General features: G+C 34.0%; 1 protein-coding gene across 2 annotated transcripts in view; it reads left to right on the forward strand.

Moving 5' to 3' along the window:
• LOC114328696 (synaptotagmin-C) overlaps positions 1–21826 on the forward strand; it is a 239170-nt gene that overhangs the window by 197025 nt on the left and 20319 nt on the right. For both annotated transcript variants that reach the window (XM_050656829.1, XM_028277628.2), the window contains exons 11-12: positions 6858–7072; positions 19030–19238. In XM_050656829.1, coding sequence (XP_050512786.1) covers positions 6858–7072; positions 19030–19238 — 424 coding nt within the window. The remainder of the gene's footprint in view (positions 1–6857; positions 7073–19029; positions 19239–21826) is intronic.

Raw genomic sequence — 21826 nt, forward strand, 5'->3', positions numbered from 1 at the left:
AAAGGGCCGATTTACGCTGCATTGAGCCGAGTGCGATCATTAAGGTACGTATCCATACAAGGGTGAACCCCTCTCGGTGTAGCTGCTCAAATGGATACGGCATGCGCTCCCCTACATATAAACAGCAAACCGGTTGAATAGAAGAGGGTGAGCGCCGAGCGGCGATCACCGACGTATCCACTATGTGGAGCTGCTACACCGAGCGAGATCTACCCTTGTATGGATACGTACCTTTAGACGGCTTGCGCATCTAAGGACTGCATTGCGAGAAATTAACAGGGTCTACACCGTGCAATAGTAAAGCATTAGAAGAGATTGAAAGACTGCGAAAACTCTAATAGGTGTAAATAATGATTTTGATTCAAGAAAATGTATGAACAAATTACAGAAAATGTACAATGTATATGTATACAGTGAGCACGTAAAGGTTGGAATAAATTTATTTTCTCGAGAACGGACGACTTTGGAAAAAATCCCGAAACAGGTCAATTTTTATTTTTAAATTACGACTTTTTGGCATATATACCATACTAGTGACGTCACCCGTTTGAGCGTGATGACATCATCGATGATTTTTTTAAATGAGAATAGGGGTCGTGTGATAGCTTATTTGAAAGGTAATTTAATTCTCTATTCACTAGTATAAACATTAACATAATTATTTATACAGGGTGTCGAAAAAAAAATTTTTTTTGAACTTAAGTTATTGACATAAAAGAAGAATATGTGTAATTTATTTAATTCAAAATACATTTTACTGCTTTCAGAAAACAGAAAAAAATGTTTATTTGAAAAAAATTATTGTTTTTCGCTTAAATTAAATGCTCAAATTGTCAAGAGGCAGGTGGGTGGCTGCTTTAATATTAAATTTGCAAAAAACAATATTTTTTATTTGTCAAATAAACATTTTTTCTTGTTTTCTGATAGCAGTAAAATGTATTTTGAATTAAATAAATTACACAGATTCTTCTTTTTAAGTCTATAAATTTAATTAAAAAAAAAATGTTTTTGGACACCTTGTATAAATAATTATGTTAATGTCTATATTAGTGAATAGAAAATTAGATTACCTTTCAAATGAGCTATGACACGACCCCTATTCTCATTTAAAAAAATCATCGATGACGTCATCACGCCCAAATGGGTGAAGTCACTAGTATGATATATAGGCCAAAAAGTCGTAATTTAAAAATAAAAATCGACCTGTTTCGGGATTTTTTTCCAAAATTATCCATTCTCGAGAAAATTAATTTATTCCAACCTTTACGTGCTCACTGTATATCAGATGTTGAAATAAATGAAAAAAACTTGTCTGTCATATACTTACATCCTTTTTTTAACATGACGATATATTTTAATGTTTGAAAAGTGTAAGACTAAAAAGTAAAAAATAAAAAAATATGAAAAAAATTTTTTTATGAAACGCTTTTCTTTAGTTATGAGTGACTAAAATTGAAAATAATATAAAAAAATCAACTAAAAAGCAAAAAATGAAACTCGAATGATTGTTCGAAAAAAATGTTCGTTAAAAAAATGAAAAAATTGAACACATTCGTTAAAGAAAAGCGTGGGACGCTATCCTCAAACCGTTTATTCGATGAAGACGCGCCCCACGCTTTTCTTTAACGAATGTGTTCAATTTTTTCATTTTTTTAACGAACATTTTTTTCGAACAATCATTCGAGTTTTATTTTTTGCTTTTTGGTTGATTTTTTTATATTATTTTCAATTTTAGTCACTCACAACTAAAGAAAAGCGTTTCTTAAAAAAATTTTTTTATTTGGTGTAATGTAATAACAAAGGTGGATAAAAGCCATTCTTGTGGTATTTTTCCTGATGTATAAATGCTATTGAAAAGTTCAACTAAAATGTGGATCGAGTCTTCTTCTATCAGTTTAAGGATTTCCGTTGGTATTTCATCTGGACCTGGGGCTTTACCGTTTTTCATTCTTTTTAGTGCGTACATTACTTCCTCTTCCATTATTTCTGGACCTTCGTCTCCTTGTATGATACTTAGTTCAGATTGTTGTCTATCATCTGCAAAGAGTTCTTCAACATAGTTTTTCCATGTCTTCAACTGTTCTTCTAGTTCTGTTATTATGTTTCCGTTGACATTATACAGGGTATTTGGTTGCTTACGTTTATGTGTACCTGCAAGTTCTTTCACTTTTTTATGTACATTAAAAATATCATGTTTTGCCTGCAATTGCTCTATTTCTTCAAATTTTCTTTTATAAAAATCTTCCTTTGATATTCTAATTTCCTTTTTGATTTCTTTCTGTATTTGTTTATACCTTTGTTCGTTTTTTCCTTTCATTATTCTCCGATTGTCCATGAGAAGAAGGATTTTATCAGTCATCCATCTTTGCTTTATTTTTGGTTTTTCTTTAGTCAGAATTCTCTTCGCAGGACTTGTTATCGCCGTTTTTACGTTTTGCCATTTTTTATCTATATTGTTCGTTGGCTGAGATGTTTCTTTCTTTTTCATGAAGTATTTTCAAATTATTATTAATACATCTTTGCAGTTCCTCCTTTACCTCCAGGTTACATAAATGACTGACGTCTCTGGTTTGCTCTTCTTTTCTGCTCCAATCTTTTTAGTTTAATACCCATTTGCGCTATTAGAGGGTTATGGTCTGAATAGACATCTGCGCCTGGGTAAGCCTTAACGGATTTTAAGGAGTTTCTGTATCGTTCGTTTATCAGTAAAAAATCTATCTGGTTTCGAATTATTATTTGGACATTGTCCTGGGGTGATTTCCACGTATAAAGTCTTCTCTTTGGTAAGTTGAAGAATGTATTAGATACAATCATTTTATTCTCCTGACAGAATTGAAGCAGTCTGTCACCTCGTTTATTTCTTTTACCGAGTCCGTATTCTCCTACATGTTTGTCACTTTTTCCTTTACCAATTTTTGAGTTAAAATCACCTAGAATTACGGTGGTGTCTCGTGGTTTCGTCGATTTCAATACTTGATTGATTTCTTCGTAGAATTGTTCAATTTCGTCCTCGGATTTATCTGCAGTAGGTGCATAGATCTGTATGATATTTAGTTTACTTGTATTTGTTTGTAGTTGGAGAAATAAGAGCCGATCTGATACTGGAGTAAAATTAATGACAGACTGCATCATAGACTTAGATACGAAAACTGCTACGCCGTGTCTGTGTTGAGTACTACTGTTTCCGAAGTAATATGCTATGCCATTTGTTGTCGAAAAACTGCCAGAATTTGGCCACCTTGCCTCACTAATGCCTGGAATGTGGACATTTAATTTCTGCATTTCTTGTATTATATTATGCATTTTGCCTGGATCATACATACTCCTAACATTCCATGTACCAATTTTTAATACTCTCTTGGGTGTTTTTCTATTTTCTTTAAGAGTGGTATTTATTACTTGACAGGGATTTTGCTGGTTGACGACCCGGGAGGCCCTGTGGTCTTCTGGTGATATACCTCCCATGCCGGATCCTGGTCTCCGATTCCCATGATCAGTGGTTGAGTTGGCTTTTTGTTGTACAGTCATGATGATCGTACTAGAGATATCCATGATGGATCTTTAATGTAGTGGTTTCTCCTTGCCCTCTACATCGTTATGCCGTTGACTAGTAAATAGTTCTTCCGCCTTTAGTGCCAATTTCTTGACCCCAGGACAAAAGAGTGCCCTTTCACTTGCATACCAACCGAAGTTGGTCAACAAGTGGGGACTGCTTATTCCGGCAGTCACTCGGTCGCCAGAGCCTCGACAGTTATCTAGCAGGGTGCACCGGATGATCAAGATCAAAATCATCACACGGGCAGGTGAGGTTGACATTTTGTTTTAGTTTAATTAATTACAGTCCCATTTTCTTCGCTGCTTTTACTATTCTCTGCGATTTTTCCTGTAGCTCTTTTTTCCTCTTCTAGCCACACCACATCATCCGCAAATGCCAAAACTTGTATTTTTTATATAGGAGTCCTTCTCTATTGATTTTCTCTTCTCGCATTATTTTTCTAAGCATAAGTTGAAGAATAATGATTACAAAGGATCGATCTGCCTTACACCTTCTTTTACTATAAATTTGTCCGATGATTGATTGTTTATTTTGACTCTGTTTTCTGTATTCTCTAAAGGAAGTTGTGGAGCAGTGTTTACCTGTGCTCCGTTTACCTTCTAGTTTAAATTACATTCTGTCAGATACTTCAAAAACTTTGCTTCTGTCAGATACAACCAATAGTCAAATTGTAATGGATGATTAACCGGCACTACAATTAATATTTAATGAATTGATTTAACCAAGTTTCCAGCAACACGATAAAATTAATAAGTAAACTCAGACCAAAGTTTACGGCAACTTTTCATTGTAAAGTTGAAGCACAGCTACATGGAAAATAAAGGAGTGTGCTTGTCATCAGAAATTTCAGACGTGTACATAGAGAAAGAAAAAATAATTGGATTCGCAATCAAATAGATATAAAGGGGTATACAAGCGGCGCTATGCTCAGCGGGATTGAGCCCTTTGGGAAAAGGGAACAATGCTATTAAAATGTACTTCCGGAAAACACGAAGATACATAATATATTTCTGTAGTATATCTAATAAAAATTAAGATCAATAAATACCAAAATATTATTTAAAACATTCCGATCTTAAAAATAAACCAGCCAAGGCTTCTTCTTCTTTGAATTTTTTGATATTTTTCTCGATCTTACGCGGCATGTAACAATTCATCTATTGATAAGCCAGTCCATTGACGAAGATTTCGAAGGGATGAATATTTTTTCGTACCAATTCTTCTTTTTGCTTTAATCTTTCCGTCGAGTATTAGCTGCAGTATCCCGCATTTACTACCTCTTATGCCTCAGACATTCAAGTTTTCTCTTTTTTATCAGTCACTATCGCTTTGACCTACTGTGTTCATAGACCAGGGCGCATCTGTAAAAATATTAGTACATTTGGACGTTGAGAGGTGACTCAAATTTTTTTGCAGAAATTGCTTGAAAATAACTCAAATAATAATATTTGATTTATCCTCCCTCTCAAAAAGGTCCGGAACATTGTTTAAATAATCAAAATGTCAAAAAATGAAGGAAAAATTCGATTCTTTTCTTCGTTTTTTGATTATAACTTAAAAATATTCATTTCCGAGAAAAGTTGTACTGACATAAAAGTTGCGTATTTAAATTTCCTACAATATAGAATTGGTTAAAAATTTAAAAAATAGTCACCCTTGTTGCAAAATAGCAATAATTGCGAAAACACCATACAAAAACAAGTATTCGCATTTTAATTTTTCAACCATTTGTGCTACACTTAGGACCTTCATATTTCACTCAGAAAAATATGATACAGTAAAACAATACTGTAAATTTCATTAAGATCGGTTCAATAGATTTTGCAAAATAAATTTTGCAATCCAGCTTTCGCAAAAAACTCATTTTTTATTTCAAAAAATAAAATCTATTAACTACCATGGCGTCAGGAATTTTTTTAAATAAACATTAATTAATATTGGTGCTACGCGCAGCAAAGCGGATAGTTTGGTCTGATTGGGCATACCAATGACCTTTGATAATGATTAATACATTTTAATTTTTATTACATTTCGATATAAATAAATAAATTTGTTTATTGCAAAATAAAAACACATACTCTATCCTTTGAAATAACACTTTTTTGAGCAAAAACTTTCTTTGTTCATATATTTGAACTTACAGAATAAAAGTTTATTATTTTTAAATATATGCAATTGTTTAATCAATATTTCACAAACAATAATAAAATTAGTTTGATTTTTGTGGAATTAAAATATTAAAATACAACAAAATATAGAGTAAGAAAATAATATATTAGATAAAGATTAGAAGAAATTTTGGTGGAAATCAACTTGTGTTGATCAATCTAACACCGCTGTCCTGCGCGTAGCAACAAAAATTAATGTTTATTTAAAAAATTTCCCGACACAGGGAAATTAATCGATTTTAATTTTGCAAATTGCAAATGAAAGGTACAGTACACTTCTATAAGCAAAAAAGAATTCAACTTGCTATCTTCTTCATTATCAGTCCTGCAACATTTAAAAAAAAATTTTTGCGAAAGCTGGATTGCAAAATTTATTTTGCAAAATCTATTAAACCGATCTTAATTAAATTTACATTCTTGTTTTACTATATCATAAAGTTTTTCTGGGTAAAATATAAAGGTCCTAAGTGTAGCCAAATGGCTGAGAAACGTAAAATGCGAATATGTGTTTTTGTATGGTTTTTTTTTGCAATTATTGCTATTTTGCAACAAGGGTGACTATTTTTAAAAATTTTAACCAATTTTATATTGTAGGAAATTTAATTACGCAACTTTTATGTCAGTACAACTTTTCTCAGAAATAAATACTTTTAAAGTTATAATCAAAAAACCAATAAAAAAATCGAATTGTTCCTTCATATTTTGACATTTTGATTATTTAAACAATGTTACGGACCATTTTAAGTGGGAGGATAACTTAAATATTATTATTTGAGTTATTTTCAAGCAATTTCTGCAAAAAAATTTGAGTCACCTCTCAACGTCCATCTCAAAACAGATGCGTCCTGGACTATCTTCTTTGTTTGCAATGTGTTGAACCCATGATATTTTGAACATTCTACGATATGATCACATCTAAAAGGCTAGACCTAATATGTTCATAATAATAATTAGCCTTCATGATCCAGGTGTCACATCCATATAGTAATACAGGATATGCATAGCATTTTGCGAACTTGATTTTTAGTTGTAAATTCAGCTGAGAATAAGTAAATTCACTGTGTTTGAATAAAATATCTCAGATAAGTTTTTTGCGTAAACATTGATTGTATTTGTTTCATTCTTTTTTTCAGTTGACAGTTCCTTTGGAAAATCTTCGTCCAGAGCAGAAAGGACCAGCCTCATCTACAGAACTGACTGAATGGTTCGACGATCTTTGGTCCAGAGGTCAAATTCTACTAGGTCTTTGCTACAATACCAAGAAACGTGCGCTAGTAGTTACAGTCGCCAGATGCGTTAATCTGCTACCCATGGATAACAATGGACTCTCTGATCCCTTTGTTAAATTGTAAGTACTAAAAGAGTTCAGTATATTTATTTAGTACATACCTACCAATAATCTTTTTCTTATGGTACTACCTTCACTGGATTAGTTTTCTATTTATTATGTTTTCTATTCTGACACCAGTCTGATATTCCTTTGCCTTTCTTAGAAATTGCTGGTACTTATACGTTGAGTTCATACTGTAATATATAGGTAATCATTAAAAGAGCAGTGCCTAGTTATCTATTTTGTTTTAGAGTAAAAGGTTCTGGTTTCTTTTATATTTAAGTTTTTATACATCTCCTGCAAAGCTGAATACAAGTTTCTTGTATCCTTTTCCATTTTTTTCAAAGTTTCTGCAAATTATATAAATCTTAAATATATGGGATCCAATAATTCTATCGTAATTCTCCTGACGTTCCGTACAACGTGACATTTGCCTCGGGTGAAATTGGTTTTGTGGTTGGAGGGTGGAGGGTTGGGAAACTTCCAATGAAGCTCCAACCAAGATAAACTAAAAAAATATATATAATATATAATAACGTACTTATATGCAATAAGTTCCCTAAATTTTCCTAACTCAATTGTTTATTAGGGTGAATCTGTCTATGACTTAGTTTCATGTCAGCTCATATATTTTTATGTTTCAACAATTTTTTTTTCTTTAATTTTGGACATTGTTGAATGAAATTTCCCTTCTGTACCGTAGATCCGCCACTTGTTCTGCAGCAAGGATTTTTAGTTTTCTAGAGGATTTTTTTTGCACATTTTATCTAGCGCAAAGCACAGAAAATAATATGTATTAAATTATTTTTATCGCCAACCGTCACTAAAGTCATTCATTATTGTACTCATTTGCCCTCATTTGCGGCAGTAAAGTAACACTTTATTGTACTGAAAGAAGAATTTTACTTTACCTGCCGCGATTAATCAAAATAAACTGAGATTGAATGTAAGTGGTCGATGGCAGTAATCTGAGTGAACTTAATTTATTTACTTTAATTATTAAAAATATTGTACACAATTTGCGTTATTATCAAATTTATGTCAAAAAGTGAAATTTTGTAGTATTTTGTAAATATATTGATATAAAATAAATTAAAACTTTACCGATTTAGTAATTATTCAATATTGATAACTACTATCGATTAAAAATCGAAAGCGGCCATCTTGCAAAAGTTCTCTGTCATCACTGTCATGAAATTATTATTACGTCTAAAATTTATAAGTTCTTAAATTGTAAATTGCAAGTAAGTGTTAAAACCAATATCAAATTATTTTAGAAAGTGAAATTGTAGATACCTAAAATATATTTTGGCATTATCCAAGCTACACACACACCGGCAAAATTAGCCGAACACGTTAAAAATGGGACATGTTTGATGTCTCGAATTTCATAAACCAGTAGTCCGATTTGAGTGATTCTTTTAGTATGTTATAGCCTTATTATTTAAGAATATCGGTGTAATAATATTGCTGCTAGACAGGTAAACGTCATTTTATACCGGGTGTAACAATCATACTGTGTTTTTTTCTTAAAGTTCGGAACACTCTGTGGAATATTCTGGCATATATAAAATATTAAAATTAAAACTCGATTGTAGACTTAGGCTTTCTTAATATTTTATTTTTTGATTCATTTCCTTATGTTGGAAAATAAAAAAGTTATCTGCTTTAACAACTAGCCATATTTTTTATCAATAAATCCTCATGGTAGGAGAGGAAAGTATGCTAAATTTGCAGTTACTCGAGCGTTATGGGGATCTATTGGATTGTGAAAGGTGGGTGCTAAAACCAAAAAAAGTTAAGTTAAGTTTTCCATAAAGTGTGGGACTCTCCATTTTTTAATTTAATTTTCCATTTCCACCAATTTTTTTCCGATTTTATAGCGTCATCTATCCATAATAGGAAAAAATGTGTCGAATAAAAGTTGCTTATTTTTACGTCAAGGATCCAAATTTGCAATAAAAATTGGGGACTCCTATTTAAGATTTTAAAGTAAACCCCACCCCAACTCTGTGGGGGTCGTGTGTGGTGCCATTCGGTAGATTTTTGAAAAATATTGAATAGGTGTATTTTGCAGTTTTACGATCTGATGTTCATTTCGCCATCGCAGGGTTCGTATTTAAAATTTTTAATTAACCCCTCACCCCTCTCCGTGGGGTGTCACGAGCCCCCACGGAGGTGGCGTGGGGAATTTAATTTAAAATCTTAAATAGGAGCCCCCAATTTTTATTGCAGATATGGATTCTTTACGTAAAAATAAGCAACTTTTATTCGACACATTTTTCGAATTATGGATAAATAGATATAATCGGAGAAAAACGATGGTTTCAAATGGAAAATTAAATTAAAAAATGAAAAGTCCCCCACTTTATGGAAAACTTAACTTAAATTTTTCTGATTTTAGCACATACTCTTCACAATCCAATAGGTCCCCATAACGCTCGAGTAACTGCAGATTTAGTATACCTTCTCCCCTACTATGAGGATTTATTGATGAAAAACATGGATAGTTGTTAACGCACATAACTTTTTTATTATCTCACATAATGTAAATGAATCAAAAAGGAAAATGTTAAGAAAGCCTAGGTCTACAATTGAGCAATAATTTTAATATTTTACATATGCTAGAATATTCCACAGGGTGTCCCAAACTTTAAGAAAAAAACACAGTATGATTGGTACACCCGGTATAAAATGATATTTACCTGTCTAGCAACAATATTATTACAACAATATTCTTAAATATTAAGGCTATAACATACTAAAAGAGTCACTCAAATCGCACCACAGGTTTATGAAATTCGAGACATCAAACCTGTCCCATTTTTAAGGTGTTCGGCTAATTTTGCCGGTGTGTTTCAGTACTTCATTTTCCAGTTTTTCATTCAGGTATTATTAAAACTGAAGTTGATTAATTTTATGAAATAATGAAGATAATCAATTTAAAAAAAATGTGTAGTGTTATAATGAGATTTTAATGAAGTTAAATAAACGACAGATTTTTATTAAATTTATTTTATAAATTTTATATCATTTTTAAATAATTACAGAGCCCAAACTCTTACGTAGACAACTTTAAGGTGCGAATCATCGGAATGAAAATTCCAAGTTGATTTCCAATCAAATTATGTTGGCGATACAATTTTGTATGCACCACGTCAGTAAAGACTCTTTATCGAACTCGTCTGTTACTCGCCTCGCTCGCTACGCTCGCTCTTATCATATTATCAAAACTCGTTCGATAAAGAGTCACTTTACTGACTTGGTACATAAATAACTAGTAGTAGTTAAGCAGGAAAATATGCTATACCATAGACACCAACAGGAAATATAGATATATCCTGTTGGTGCCTGGATTTGAAGTTGGACACACCATGACTGATGACAGGTAATAATCTTAAAACGTGAAGTTGCATAATACGGAAGACTATTGATGAATGCTAATTAAATACACAAATTATTATGGTAGGGAAGCCCAAGCGGGTATTTGCAGTTACTCGAGCGCGTCAGATTATTACATGGGGAGAAACTTTGTACCCTAAAAATGTACCTCTTCCATATATTGGCTCTTAATGCAGGCGTTCGTTAAGGAGGGGGGGCGAAAAAAAAATCTATCAGATTAAGGTAAGGTAAGTACAAGCAAAACAGTGTATATTTCAACAATCTGACGATTTGAGCGGGGCCTAATTTAAGGAAATGGGTGAGTCCCAAAGTTTCACAAGAAAAAGCGAATATTTCGCGAAATGAATGACAGATCGAAAAACTAAAAAATACATACTCAATATTTTTCAAAAATCTATCGAATGATACCAAACACGACTTCCCACGGAGAGGGGGGGGGGGGTAAATTTAATATTTTTAATACGAATCCCGCGATATTTCACGTAATGAACATCAGATCGAAAAACTGAAAAATACACTTATTCAATATTTTTGAAAAATCTATCGAATGGCACTAAACACGACCCCCCAAGGAGGTGGGGTGGGGGTTACTTTAAAATCTTAAATGGGATCCCCCATTTTTAATTGCAGATTTGGATTCCTTACGTAAACATAAGTACCTTTTATTCGAGACATTTTTTCGAATTATGGATAGATGGCGCTATAATCTAAAAAAACGATTGTTGGAAATGGAAAATTAAATTAAAAATGGACAAGTCCCACTAAAATGGAAAACTTTACTTAACTTTTTTGGTTTTAGGACCTACTCTTCACAACCCAATAGGTCCAAAAAGCGCTCGAGTGACTGCACTTTAGCATACTTTGCTCCCCTATCGTTAGAAAATATCAAAAGAATCATTCCAATAGTAAATCTTAAAAGAATTGAAAAAAAAAACAAGGATTATGGTATTAGTCAGAGCTAACCACAATCAAGGTCTTCACCAAAATCAACTACACCTCATTATTTTTTAAAATAATCTTTTTGAAAATGAAAATCATCAAATGGTCAAACAACTTGGCCTACTCTTATATAAACAAATATTTAGACCAGAATACTTAAACTTAATTTCTCATATTCTATTTATTATGTTTAAAATGCCCAAAGCAAAATTATACAGGCCAAACCTTATGCCAAATGTTCGTGTCCAATAAAATCTTAGTGAATCATACAGTAGGATATTTCTAATAATTTGTGACAAATCGTAATGTAGAAAGAAGGTACTTAAAAATCAATTAGTGTAAAACAGGTTCCACCTTTTTAGGCTAACTAGCTAATTAAAATATATAGTAGGCGTTTATGTTCGGATGACAAGTTTAGTACCGCCTCGCTAATAGATTTCTTCTATTACTAGAAATGAGCGATTTAGAATAAGTGTAAAACGGTAATAAAATAATTTTATTAGCTTCATAATACATAATAATATATCAATATATTCCAACATACATATTCTTAATAGTACCAGATGTCCCAATAAGAATGGCCCTCAGCCATATCTTTGGAACCGTTGATAGTACAGCTTTAAGGTCGACCGCTAGAGGGCGTAATTGAATATCAAAAATTAAAAAATCAAAATTTTACAAAATTTTCCTAATGAAAGGGCACTGGAAATCCCATCACCGTATTCTTCACAAAATTCTGCGTGTATTTGATCTCACAAGTTTCAGTCTACATTTGCAAATAAGAGGTGGGGGTGAGTGGGAACCTTCTTATCAAAAAAATGGCTGTAAGTCCGGTTCTGCTAAATCGAATTTTGCATACTTGGTCTTGTTGAAAGAATCATTACAGTAGAACAGCTCTTTTTCGACAATGTAAGTGTATTATTTTCGAAATAGCCTAATAAGTAATATGCCAGCTAGGAGGCGTTATTTAATTATTTTCAGAAATCTAGTTTTCTTTGGAAAATATTAAATACAAGTATGCATTTTTAATCCTGTATTACAAAATCAGACCAAATTAGCAACAGAATACCGAAAACCGCATGTCGATACCTTTTTTGTATCTCGAGATATCTTAAGAAATGTGTAAATTTTAAAAATAACTGTTACTGTCACCGGTAAACGAAGTTAAGGAGAAGTAGTGTGCTATGGAAAAAACAAATAAACATTTTCCAGATGTAAACGTATATAATTAATTAAAACCACAATAAGACAAACAACACTATAAAATATAACAAAGAAATAAAACCAACTACTTACTTAATGACGGCCTAAATGTTCAAATGGTTGCCCATCACTTTCGATGCAAGCATTTACTCTTTCAAGAGTAGATTGAACAGTAACGGATTTAACTGTTTTAGACTTTTATTTATGGGGACGGATTAAATTCATAAAGTTTTTGCCGCTACACACACTACTCGAGAAAACATGATCTAGAGCAGCGGTGCTCAAAGGGTCGATCGTTAAAGTTTTTGAAGTTGATAGCGATTCACGGAAAAAATACAAATGGAAAAGACGGGGACTGCGCTGACTCACCACACAAGCAACTTTACAACTTTTTATCAAATAGAAATGTGCCATCAGCTTTTTATTTTCCTTAATTTTTTTTTACTGGAAATCGATCGCTGGATGCTTGTAGTTTATGTGGTAGATCTCACGCAATTTAAGTCTGAGCACCACTGATCTACAGAATACGAAATGCCATTCAAAGCATTGCGAGAGCAAAAATTGAGACCGCTGTTCAATCTACTCTTGAAACAGTAAATGCTTGCATCGAAAATGATGGGTAACAATTTTAACATTTAGGTCGTCACTAAGTAAGTAGTTGCTTTTATTTCTTTGTTATATTTTATAGTGTTTTTGTTTGTTTTATTGTTGTTTTAATTAATTATATACGTTTACATCTGGAAAATGTTTCTTTGTTTTTTCCATAGCACACTTATTTTCCTTAACTTCGTTTACCGGTGACAGTAACAGTTATGTTTAAAATTTACACTTTTCTTAAGCTATCTCGAGATAAAAAAAAGGTATCGACATGCGGTTTTCGGTATTCTGTTGCTCATTTGGTCTTATTTTGTTATACAGGATTAAAAATACATACTTGTATTTAATATTTTCCAAAGAAAACTAGATTTCTGAAAATAATTAAATAACTCCTAGCTGATATTTTACTTATTAGGCTATTTCGAAACTAAAACACTTACATTGACGAAAAATAGCTGTTTTCAACAAGACCAAGTATGCCAAATTCCTCACTCCTGAGTGGGAAAAGGCTCCCACTCACCCCATCTCTCATTTGCAAAGGTAGACTTAAACTTGTAAAATCAAATATGCGCAGAATTTTATTGAGAATACGATGATGGGATTTCCAGTGCCCTTTCATTAGGAAAATTTTGTAAAATTTTGATTTTTTAATTTTTGATATTCAATTACGCCCTCTAGCGGTCGACCTGCAATTATGAAAATAATTTCCAGGTTTTTCCCGAGGCAACTTTTGTTATAAATATTTTTTTTTCGCAAATCTGTACTATAAACGGTTCCTGAGATATGGCCGAAGGCCATTCTTATTGGTACACCCGGTACAGTGCCAAATCTAATAATTCCATTAATAGTGCAATCTTCTTCTTATTCAAATGCAAATCCACTAATGGATGTTGGCGATCACATTTTCCATTAACTCTCTGTTTCTTGCAATGTGGATCAGTGATTGTATGTCGGTAATCCCTGTCCATTGCCTTATGTTTCGGAGCCAGGACATTTTCTGGCGTCCTATTCCTCTCTTGCTTTCAATTTTACCCTGGATTATAAGTTGAAGGAACTGGTATTTTTCGTTTCGCACGATGACCGCATGGTGACCCAAATACGCCGTTTTTCTTTTCTTGATATTTTCGAAAAGCTGACGTTCTTGGTTGATTCTTTTAAGGACATCCACATTTGTGACTTTCGCCGTCCATGGCATCTTTAGAATACGGCGATAAAGCCCCATTTCGAAGGCTTCTAATCTGTTTATATCCCTCGTTTTGAGTGTCCAGCCCTCTATGCCATATAGCAGCACCGACCACACGTAGCATTTAGTAAACCTTAGTCTCAGTGTAAGGTCGAACTCTGAGCAGCTCAGTACCTTCCTGAATTTTACGAAAGCTTGTCGAGCTTGCTCAATGCGACATTTTATTCCCTGTCCGATGCCCAGTCTTCAAAAAGCCACGTTCCTAGGTATTTGAATTTGCTCACTCTCTCAATGGACTTAGTATTCAGTGTTATGGTGGAGTTTTCAAATGCATCCAAGTTTCTGGAGATGATCATGAATTTGGTCTCTTTGGTATTAATCTCTAATCCCATTCGCTTACTGTATTCTCCGATTATAGTGACAAGTTGTTGAAGATCTGCTATGTTGTCGCAAATTAAGACAGCATCATCAGCATATCGTATGTTGTTGATTAATACTCCATTCACTTTGATTCCCATCTCTGCATCTTCCAAAGACTCTTGAAATATGGCTTCCGAATAAATGTTAAATAAAAGAGGGGAAAGCACACATCCCTGCCGAACACACCTTCTTATATGTATGGATTTGGATATAGAATTGTCTATTTTTAATTGTGCTGCCTGATACCAGTACAAGTTTTCAATTCATCTTATGTCTTTTTGGTCTATATCAAGCTCCTTGAGGATCTGCATTAACTTGTGATATTGGACACGATCAAACGCTTTCTCGTAGTCTAGAAAGCACAGGAATACGTCCTTCCTCTGATCGTAACAATTTTGGACCAACACCTGTGTTGCTACTATTGCTTCTCTTGTTCCCAAACCTTGCCTAAACCCAAACTGAGAATCACTGATGTCCCATTCACATTTTTTGTATAATCTTTGATGTAGTATTTTTAAGAATATTTTTAAAGTGTGACTCATCAGGCTAATGAGTCTGTGATCCTCACATCTTTTTGCATTGACTTTTTTGGGTAGGGGAATAAATGTAGAGAGCAACCACTGCTGAGGATAGCAACCAGTTTCATAAATAAAATTAAATATTTTATGTAGTGCTGAAATTCCCCTTTCATCTAGTAGTTTGAGTATTTCTGAAGGGATTTCATCAGGTCCAGGTGCCTTATTGTTTTTTGAATATAATATTGCCTTTTCTATTTCCTCTTTAGTAATTGAAGGGCCAGTCAGCTGGTCGTCTGTATAAACTTCACTCATGGGTCTTTCGTGATGAAAGAGCTCCTGAATATAGTTTTCCCATATATGAATTTTCTCTTTTTCACCTAGCACTACCTGGTTATCCTGATTAACTATAATAGTTGGTCTTCGTTTTCTGTATATTCCAGCAGTCTCCTTAAGCTTGTTATGTAAATTCCGATCGTCGTGCTGTCGTTGTAAATGTTCTAGATCGATACATTGTTGCTTAAGCCATTCATTTTTTGCTATTCTTATCTTTGCTTTTATTTGCCTGTTAATGTTTTTATACATATTGCTGCCATCTGGGTCATTCTTGTGTCGTCGTCGTTCATCCATTAGTAATAGTATTTCTTCTGTCATCCATTTTTGCTTCTTGTTCTTTGGTTTGTACCCCAAGTTGCTTTTCATGATGTCTGTTACAGCACTTGTAATCGTATTCCATGTTGGTGTTAGATCTTCGGTAATGTTTGTCGTCAATATTTGAATTTGTGTGTTTATTTCATTACTTATTTCTGCTTGTATCATTGGATCTTTCAGTTTATCCAATGCGATCTGTTGTTGAGTTTCAGGCTTGTTTTTGCATGAAAGAGCGATCTTTATGACGGCCACTAATAGTACATGGTCAGAACGCACATCTGCTCCAGGATATGTGCAAGCTCTTTTGACAGTTGTGCTGAATCTACCGTTGATGAGAATGAAGTCTATCTGATTTCTTATTATGTTCTGAGCTCTATCGGCTGGAGATTTCCAAGTATAAAGGCGACGGGGGTGGAGTTGGAACCATGTGTTGGTAACTCTCATGTTTTCTTCCTGACAAAATTGTACAAGTCGGTCACCCCTTTCGTTCCTTGTTCCAAGACCATAAGGTCCAACTACATCTTAAAAGCTGCCTTTCCCTATTTTGGAATTAAAATCTCCCATAATTATGTTAACATCATGTTTCTTTGTCAATTTAAGCAATTCTTTGATTTCACTATAAAAGTTTTCCACCTCTTCATCTGCTGCATCTGAAGTTGGTGCATAGACCTGTATGACGTTGAGATTATTTGGCTTCGCTTCAAGTTTTACCAAGGCTGTGCGGTCGGAATATGGTACAAACTCTGTGACAGCTCTCATCAATTTTTTACTTATCATAATCCCGACGCCTTTTCTATGATCGCGGTCGTCATTGCCTGAGTAAAAGAATGTTCCGCTCTCTGTGGTGCATTTACCGGATCCAGGCCACCAGGTTTCTGAGATCCCCAGGATATCTAGATCGATTCTGCACATTTCTTGGGTTAGGTTAGCCAGCTTCCCGGCTTCAAATAAGTTGCGTGTATTCCAGGTGCCTATCTTTAATGTCTTTCTTAAGTTTGCTCGTACATTTCTAACATTCAAGACCGTTCCCCCCGGAGATCCGATTGGGGAACCATTTATACCTCCGGATATTTTTGAGTTGAATGTATTCATGTGATTCTATTGGGAAAAAATAATGAAGGTGGTATCCCGTTGCCTTCCTTCATGCCACTTCCAGGCTTAGTTTTCAGCCGCCCACTATGGAACAGACGCCGTTTGCAACCGCCCATTCTGGGTACAGACGTTGCTATTTTCACCATATCTGGCTACCCTCACTTAGTTTAGCCTGCAGACCAATGCAGTTGCCCAGGGTGTGGCACGTGGAGCCATAAGTGAGAGTTGGGTGTCTTATGAGGACCAGTTATCAAGAACCATCTCCCGTCTATGACGCTCGATGTGGTCATTCCGATTAAAGGTACTACCTCTATAACACAACCCTACACTCTACACAATAGTGCAATCACTGAAGGTTTTTACCTCCGATTTCGTTAAACTTCCATCGATTTTTATGAAAATGGGTGAGTAGTTAGAGAATACCTCAAGAAACAAAAATGACACAACTCGTATTTTCATTAAAAAAATCATCAATTATGTCATCACGCCCAGATGGATGACGTCACTAGTATGACATATATACCAAAATATCATAATTTAAAAATAAAAATTGACCTATTTTGGGATTTTTCCCTATAGTCGCGGATTTACGAAATAACGAATTTATTCCTTTCATTTGCACAAGCACCATACTGTATATACTTACACATAATAATATATAGACGTAAAGAATTTAGGTATTTCGGCGAAGCGATGACGGTTGCGAATTCAATGTTTTTCCCCATCCAAAAAATGCATAACGTCGCTAAAGAAGTTTTCACTTCAAAAATTCACTTCATATACCTTAATAATATTTATAGACTGCAAGGAAGCATACGATAGAATACATATAATAGATTTATGACATATAATTATTGTATTGAAGCTAGTTTTTACGAAATTTGTCTTTTTTAATTAACATATTATAATGCGAATTTAAGCGAACCTCAAAGCTCTAAGGAGAAAATTAATAGCAAAACAGAAATAACGAAGTTTAAGGATAAAGATGGAAATATCATCACCAACAGAGATGAATTATAAGGGTAGTAGATGACTTCTATACAGAATTATACGTCAAAAACATAGACCTTCAAAAGAAGTTATACGCTTTTTTCGAAAAAAAGTGTATTTTATGTTATGTACACTACGGAATCTGCAGGTCTATAAAAGATAGAAAAGTTTTGTAAAAACCTCAGCTATGCTTGTGATTTTTTTTGAAATTTCTAAATTTATTGCAACCCACAAAAAAAATAATAACGCAAAAAGACGTTTTTGCGGTTTAGGAGGAGAGGGAGCTTGTGGAGGGGTAAAATTGCGTCGAGTATTGTTTTGTAATCACATAGAACCAGTAGGGTATCTAGATATTATTTGCCTTGGGGGAAACTTGGCTTGGTGGGAACATCTAATGAAATATTTTGAGAGTAAAGGCCTTTTGCATCGGGTTCATCCCGGGCTCGGGTCCATCCAAAAGTATCAGTCGTAGCAGAAATAAATTAATTAGAAAAATTATTAGAGTATCAGCTAAAATATTGACAAGCTCATTAGGGAAAGCTCAACTCGTTTTGAATTCAGCTCGGCTCGGCCCGAAAAAAATTTGATTCGGCTCGCAAGAAAAAAACTGGCTTGAGCTCGAAGCTAGGCTCGTCAAACGAGCCAAGCCTCGAGCCGATCCGAGCGTAGCTCGAGCTTGTGACCATTCCTAGGTACCACTTCAGTAAAAATTCACAACTTGCCTTGTATATTATTAAACCATGGGAGTACACATTTTTTAATAGTCATTTGTTATTCTCCAGGCGGCCTCCATATGAGGTAGGAGAATCTACAGTTCCTCATGACTGACCCTGTATTAATCTCATTACATCTTTTCTTCTTCATTTAAAAAAAATAAAGCTGTAAAAGCCATAAAAAATTTATTTATTGCCTGGACTAATATCAATACATTAAATACTCTAAAACGTCAAGTGCACCTTTTGAAAGGTATTTTTCCTTTACAGGCAGCTTAAACCCGATCCCAATCATAAGAAACATAAAACTTCTATAAAATGGAAAAACTTGAATCCCATTTTCAACGAAGAATTCGCTTTTGAAACCAGACCCACCGAACTTAGTACACAAAGTTTATACATCACAGTGTACGACAAGGATTACGGGAAGAGCAACGACTACTTGGGAGGTCTAATTTTAGGGGGAACGGGATCCAAAGGTAAGTGTTTATGTTATTTGTAGGTTAATAATACAAAAATAAAATGTTGTTGCCAATAAACGGCAATTTAAATTGATGATGCTCTCTTTTGGATGTGATGATTTAATGTAGGAAACAAAGGTTGAACCTTGCAAAATAGACACAAGTCCTGTTTAATTTTTTTTCTGGTATATCAAGGGGCGCTTATTATAAGACTAACTTTTTCAGAAAAAATTTCGCCCCGGAACATCCCTTTTCACCCCTTTAAATGGGGTAATTTGTGGTTTTTGCAGAACGTAGCTCTTCCTGTACCTTTTATAAAAAATTTCTTTTATAGAAATATGAAGAGGACTATATTTTCTACGATTTATTTCCCGACAACATCTGTCTATCATCCATCGTTTAGCGGGGGTGGCGCCCCAAAATTGACAAGTTTTTAAAAAAGATGTTTTTAAAAAAATATATATTTTTCCCTAACTGTAACGGAAATTAAGAAGAAATCCTGCGGCAATTATTCACAAATAATTGATTGATTTTTTGGTATAGGTTTCACTTAAGGGTAATTGCCCTTTTTTTAATTACAGGGTGTTAAATTTTAAAAAACCCCTTTTTATACCATCTGAACCGTTTATGCTAGAGTAAAAAGACTTTCAGCGATTACCCATGTACTGGTGCTATTTATAAACTTGTATAATGCACCCAACGAACTGTCAACACTGATGGAATCGCCATGAAGCACATTTAATGGCGCCAGGATGAGATAGAAGATAATCAGGTAAAGGAGGGAAGATAATCGCCATCTCTCGTATAGTCCTGTCGCCAGGGGGGGTACAACGGCCTCGTTAATTCAGATGGACTTACCCAAGTTTTTTTTATGTATTTTGACCCGTAGAACACGAATTTTTTGGGTAACAGTTGATCCGGATGTCGATAAGATTGTTATAGACCAAGAACTTGAGGAATCAAATAACAGCGATTTTTGGCAAAACAAAACAATATTTTGTATTTTTTGGGTCATTTTAAGCAAAAAATATTTCTACAAGTTTTTTAGTAGGATGCACAGTTTTCGAGATAAACGCGGTTGAACTTTCAAAAAATCGAAAAACTGCAATTTTTAAACCCGAATAACTTTTGATTAAAAAATAAAATAGCAATTCTGCTTAGCGCCTTTGAAAGTTCAAGTCAAATTATGTCGGTTTTGATTATTTGCATTGCTAAAAATTTATTGTGTTATTGTTAAACAAAGCTACAAACAACTAGTGCGTGAGTGATGTTTCTATGATTTCTCATTTAAAATCGAACGAGTAGGTAGAATAGGTACTAGTGCAATCAAGACTATTTCTACGTTACATGCGGTAAAACGCATGTAAAAGCACGGGAAACCCTACGTGTTTATAGCTTTGTTAAACAATAAAAAAATAAATTTTTACCAATGCAAATAATCAAAACCGATATAATTTGACTTAAACTTTCAAATGCGGTAAGCAGACTTGCTATTTTATTTTTTAATCAAAAGTTATTCGGGTTCAGAAATTGCAATTTTTCGATTTTTTTAAAGTTCAACCGCGTTTATCTCGAAAACTGTGCATCCTACGAAAAAACTTGTAGAAATATTTTTTACTTAAAATGGCCCAAAAAATACAAAATATTGTTTTGTTTTGCCAAAAATCGCTGTTATTTGATTCCTCAAGTTCTTGGTCTATAACAATCTTATCGACATCCGGATCAACTGTTACCCAAAAAATTCGTGTTCTACGGGTCAAAATACATAAAAAAAACTTGAGTAAGTCCATCTGAATTAACGAGGCCGTTGTACCCCCCCTGGCGACAGGACTAGTAAACAAACAATGCTTAGTGTCAGGTACGTTGTAGCAAATTTTACCTGACAAATTCTCTGTCTCTCTCATGTCTCTCTAGATATCTAGAACCTCTCTCTTGTATGTTGGCGCCTATCTCGCTTCACTGTTGGAATGGGACGGGGCCATTCCATCAGTGTTGACAGTTCGTTGAATACACCCCCATTTTTTCCCGGAACCACCCCAAAAAAAGAAGAATTAATAAATAAAGTGATTTTCTTGGAATCCTTCACACACAATGCCCATTATTAATATGTTTCATATATCATTTTGTGCACGTTATTATTACCCATGCATGGACACCAAAAGCGATTTCCTAGTGAAACCCCTGTAGCCAAAAAAAAAAAAAAATAAAATGGGGGGTTGAAATTTTTTTTTGTTTTTTGCTTTTTGATCCATATGGGCATATGCTTCATCAATAGTGCTTTTCAAAAATATATATGGTTATTGCAACATCCCTGCGGAAACCACCTCTATCCTTGAAAATATACTGCAGAAACTACCCCTATCCCTTGGCGAGCATGTTTTTACGATTTTCTCATTACCTATGCATTTTTTTAAATAAAACTTATACAAGGTTAAAGACCACTATTTACTCTAAAAATTAGGTCCTATTCATTTTTTTCGTATAAGCAACCGTTACGGCACAGAGGCGCCGTAAACCTCATATATGCTTTGGCGGGCTCCAGTTTTTGTTTTTTTCTTTCGTCATCTGTTCGTTTTATTGATAAAGTACTTATGTAAAATAAAACA

The sequence above is a fragment of the Diabrotica virgifera genome, chromosome 7 (assembly GCF_917563875.1).
Source record: "Diabrotica virgifera virgifera chromosome 7, PGI_DIABVI_V3a".
Classification (NCBI taxonomy): Eukaryota; Metazoa; Arthropoda; class Insecta; order Coleoptera; family Chrysomelidae; genus Diabrotica; species Diabrotica virgifera.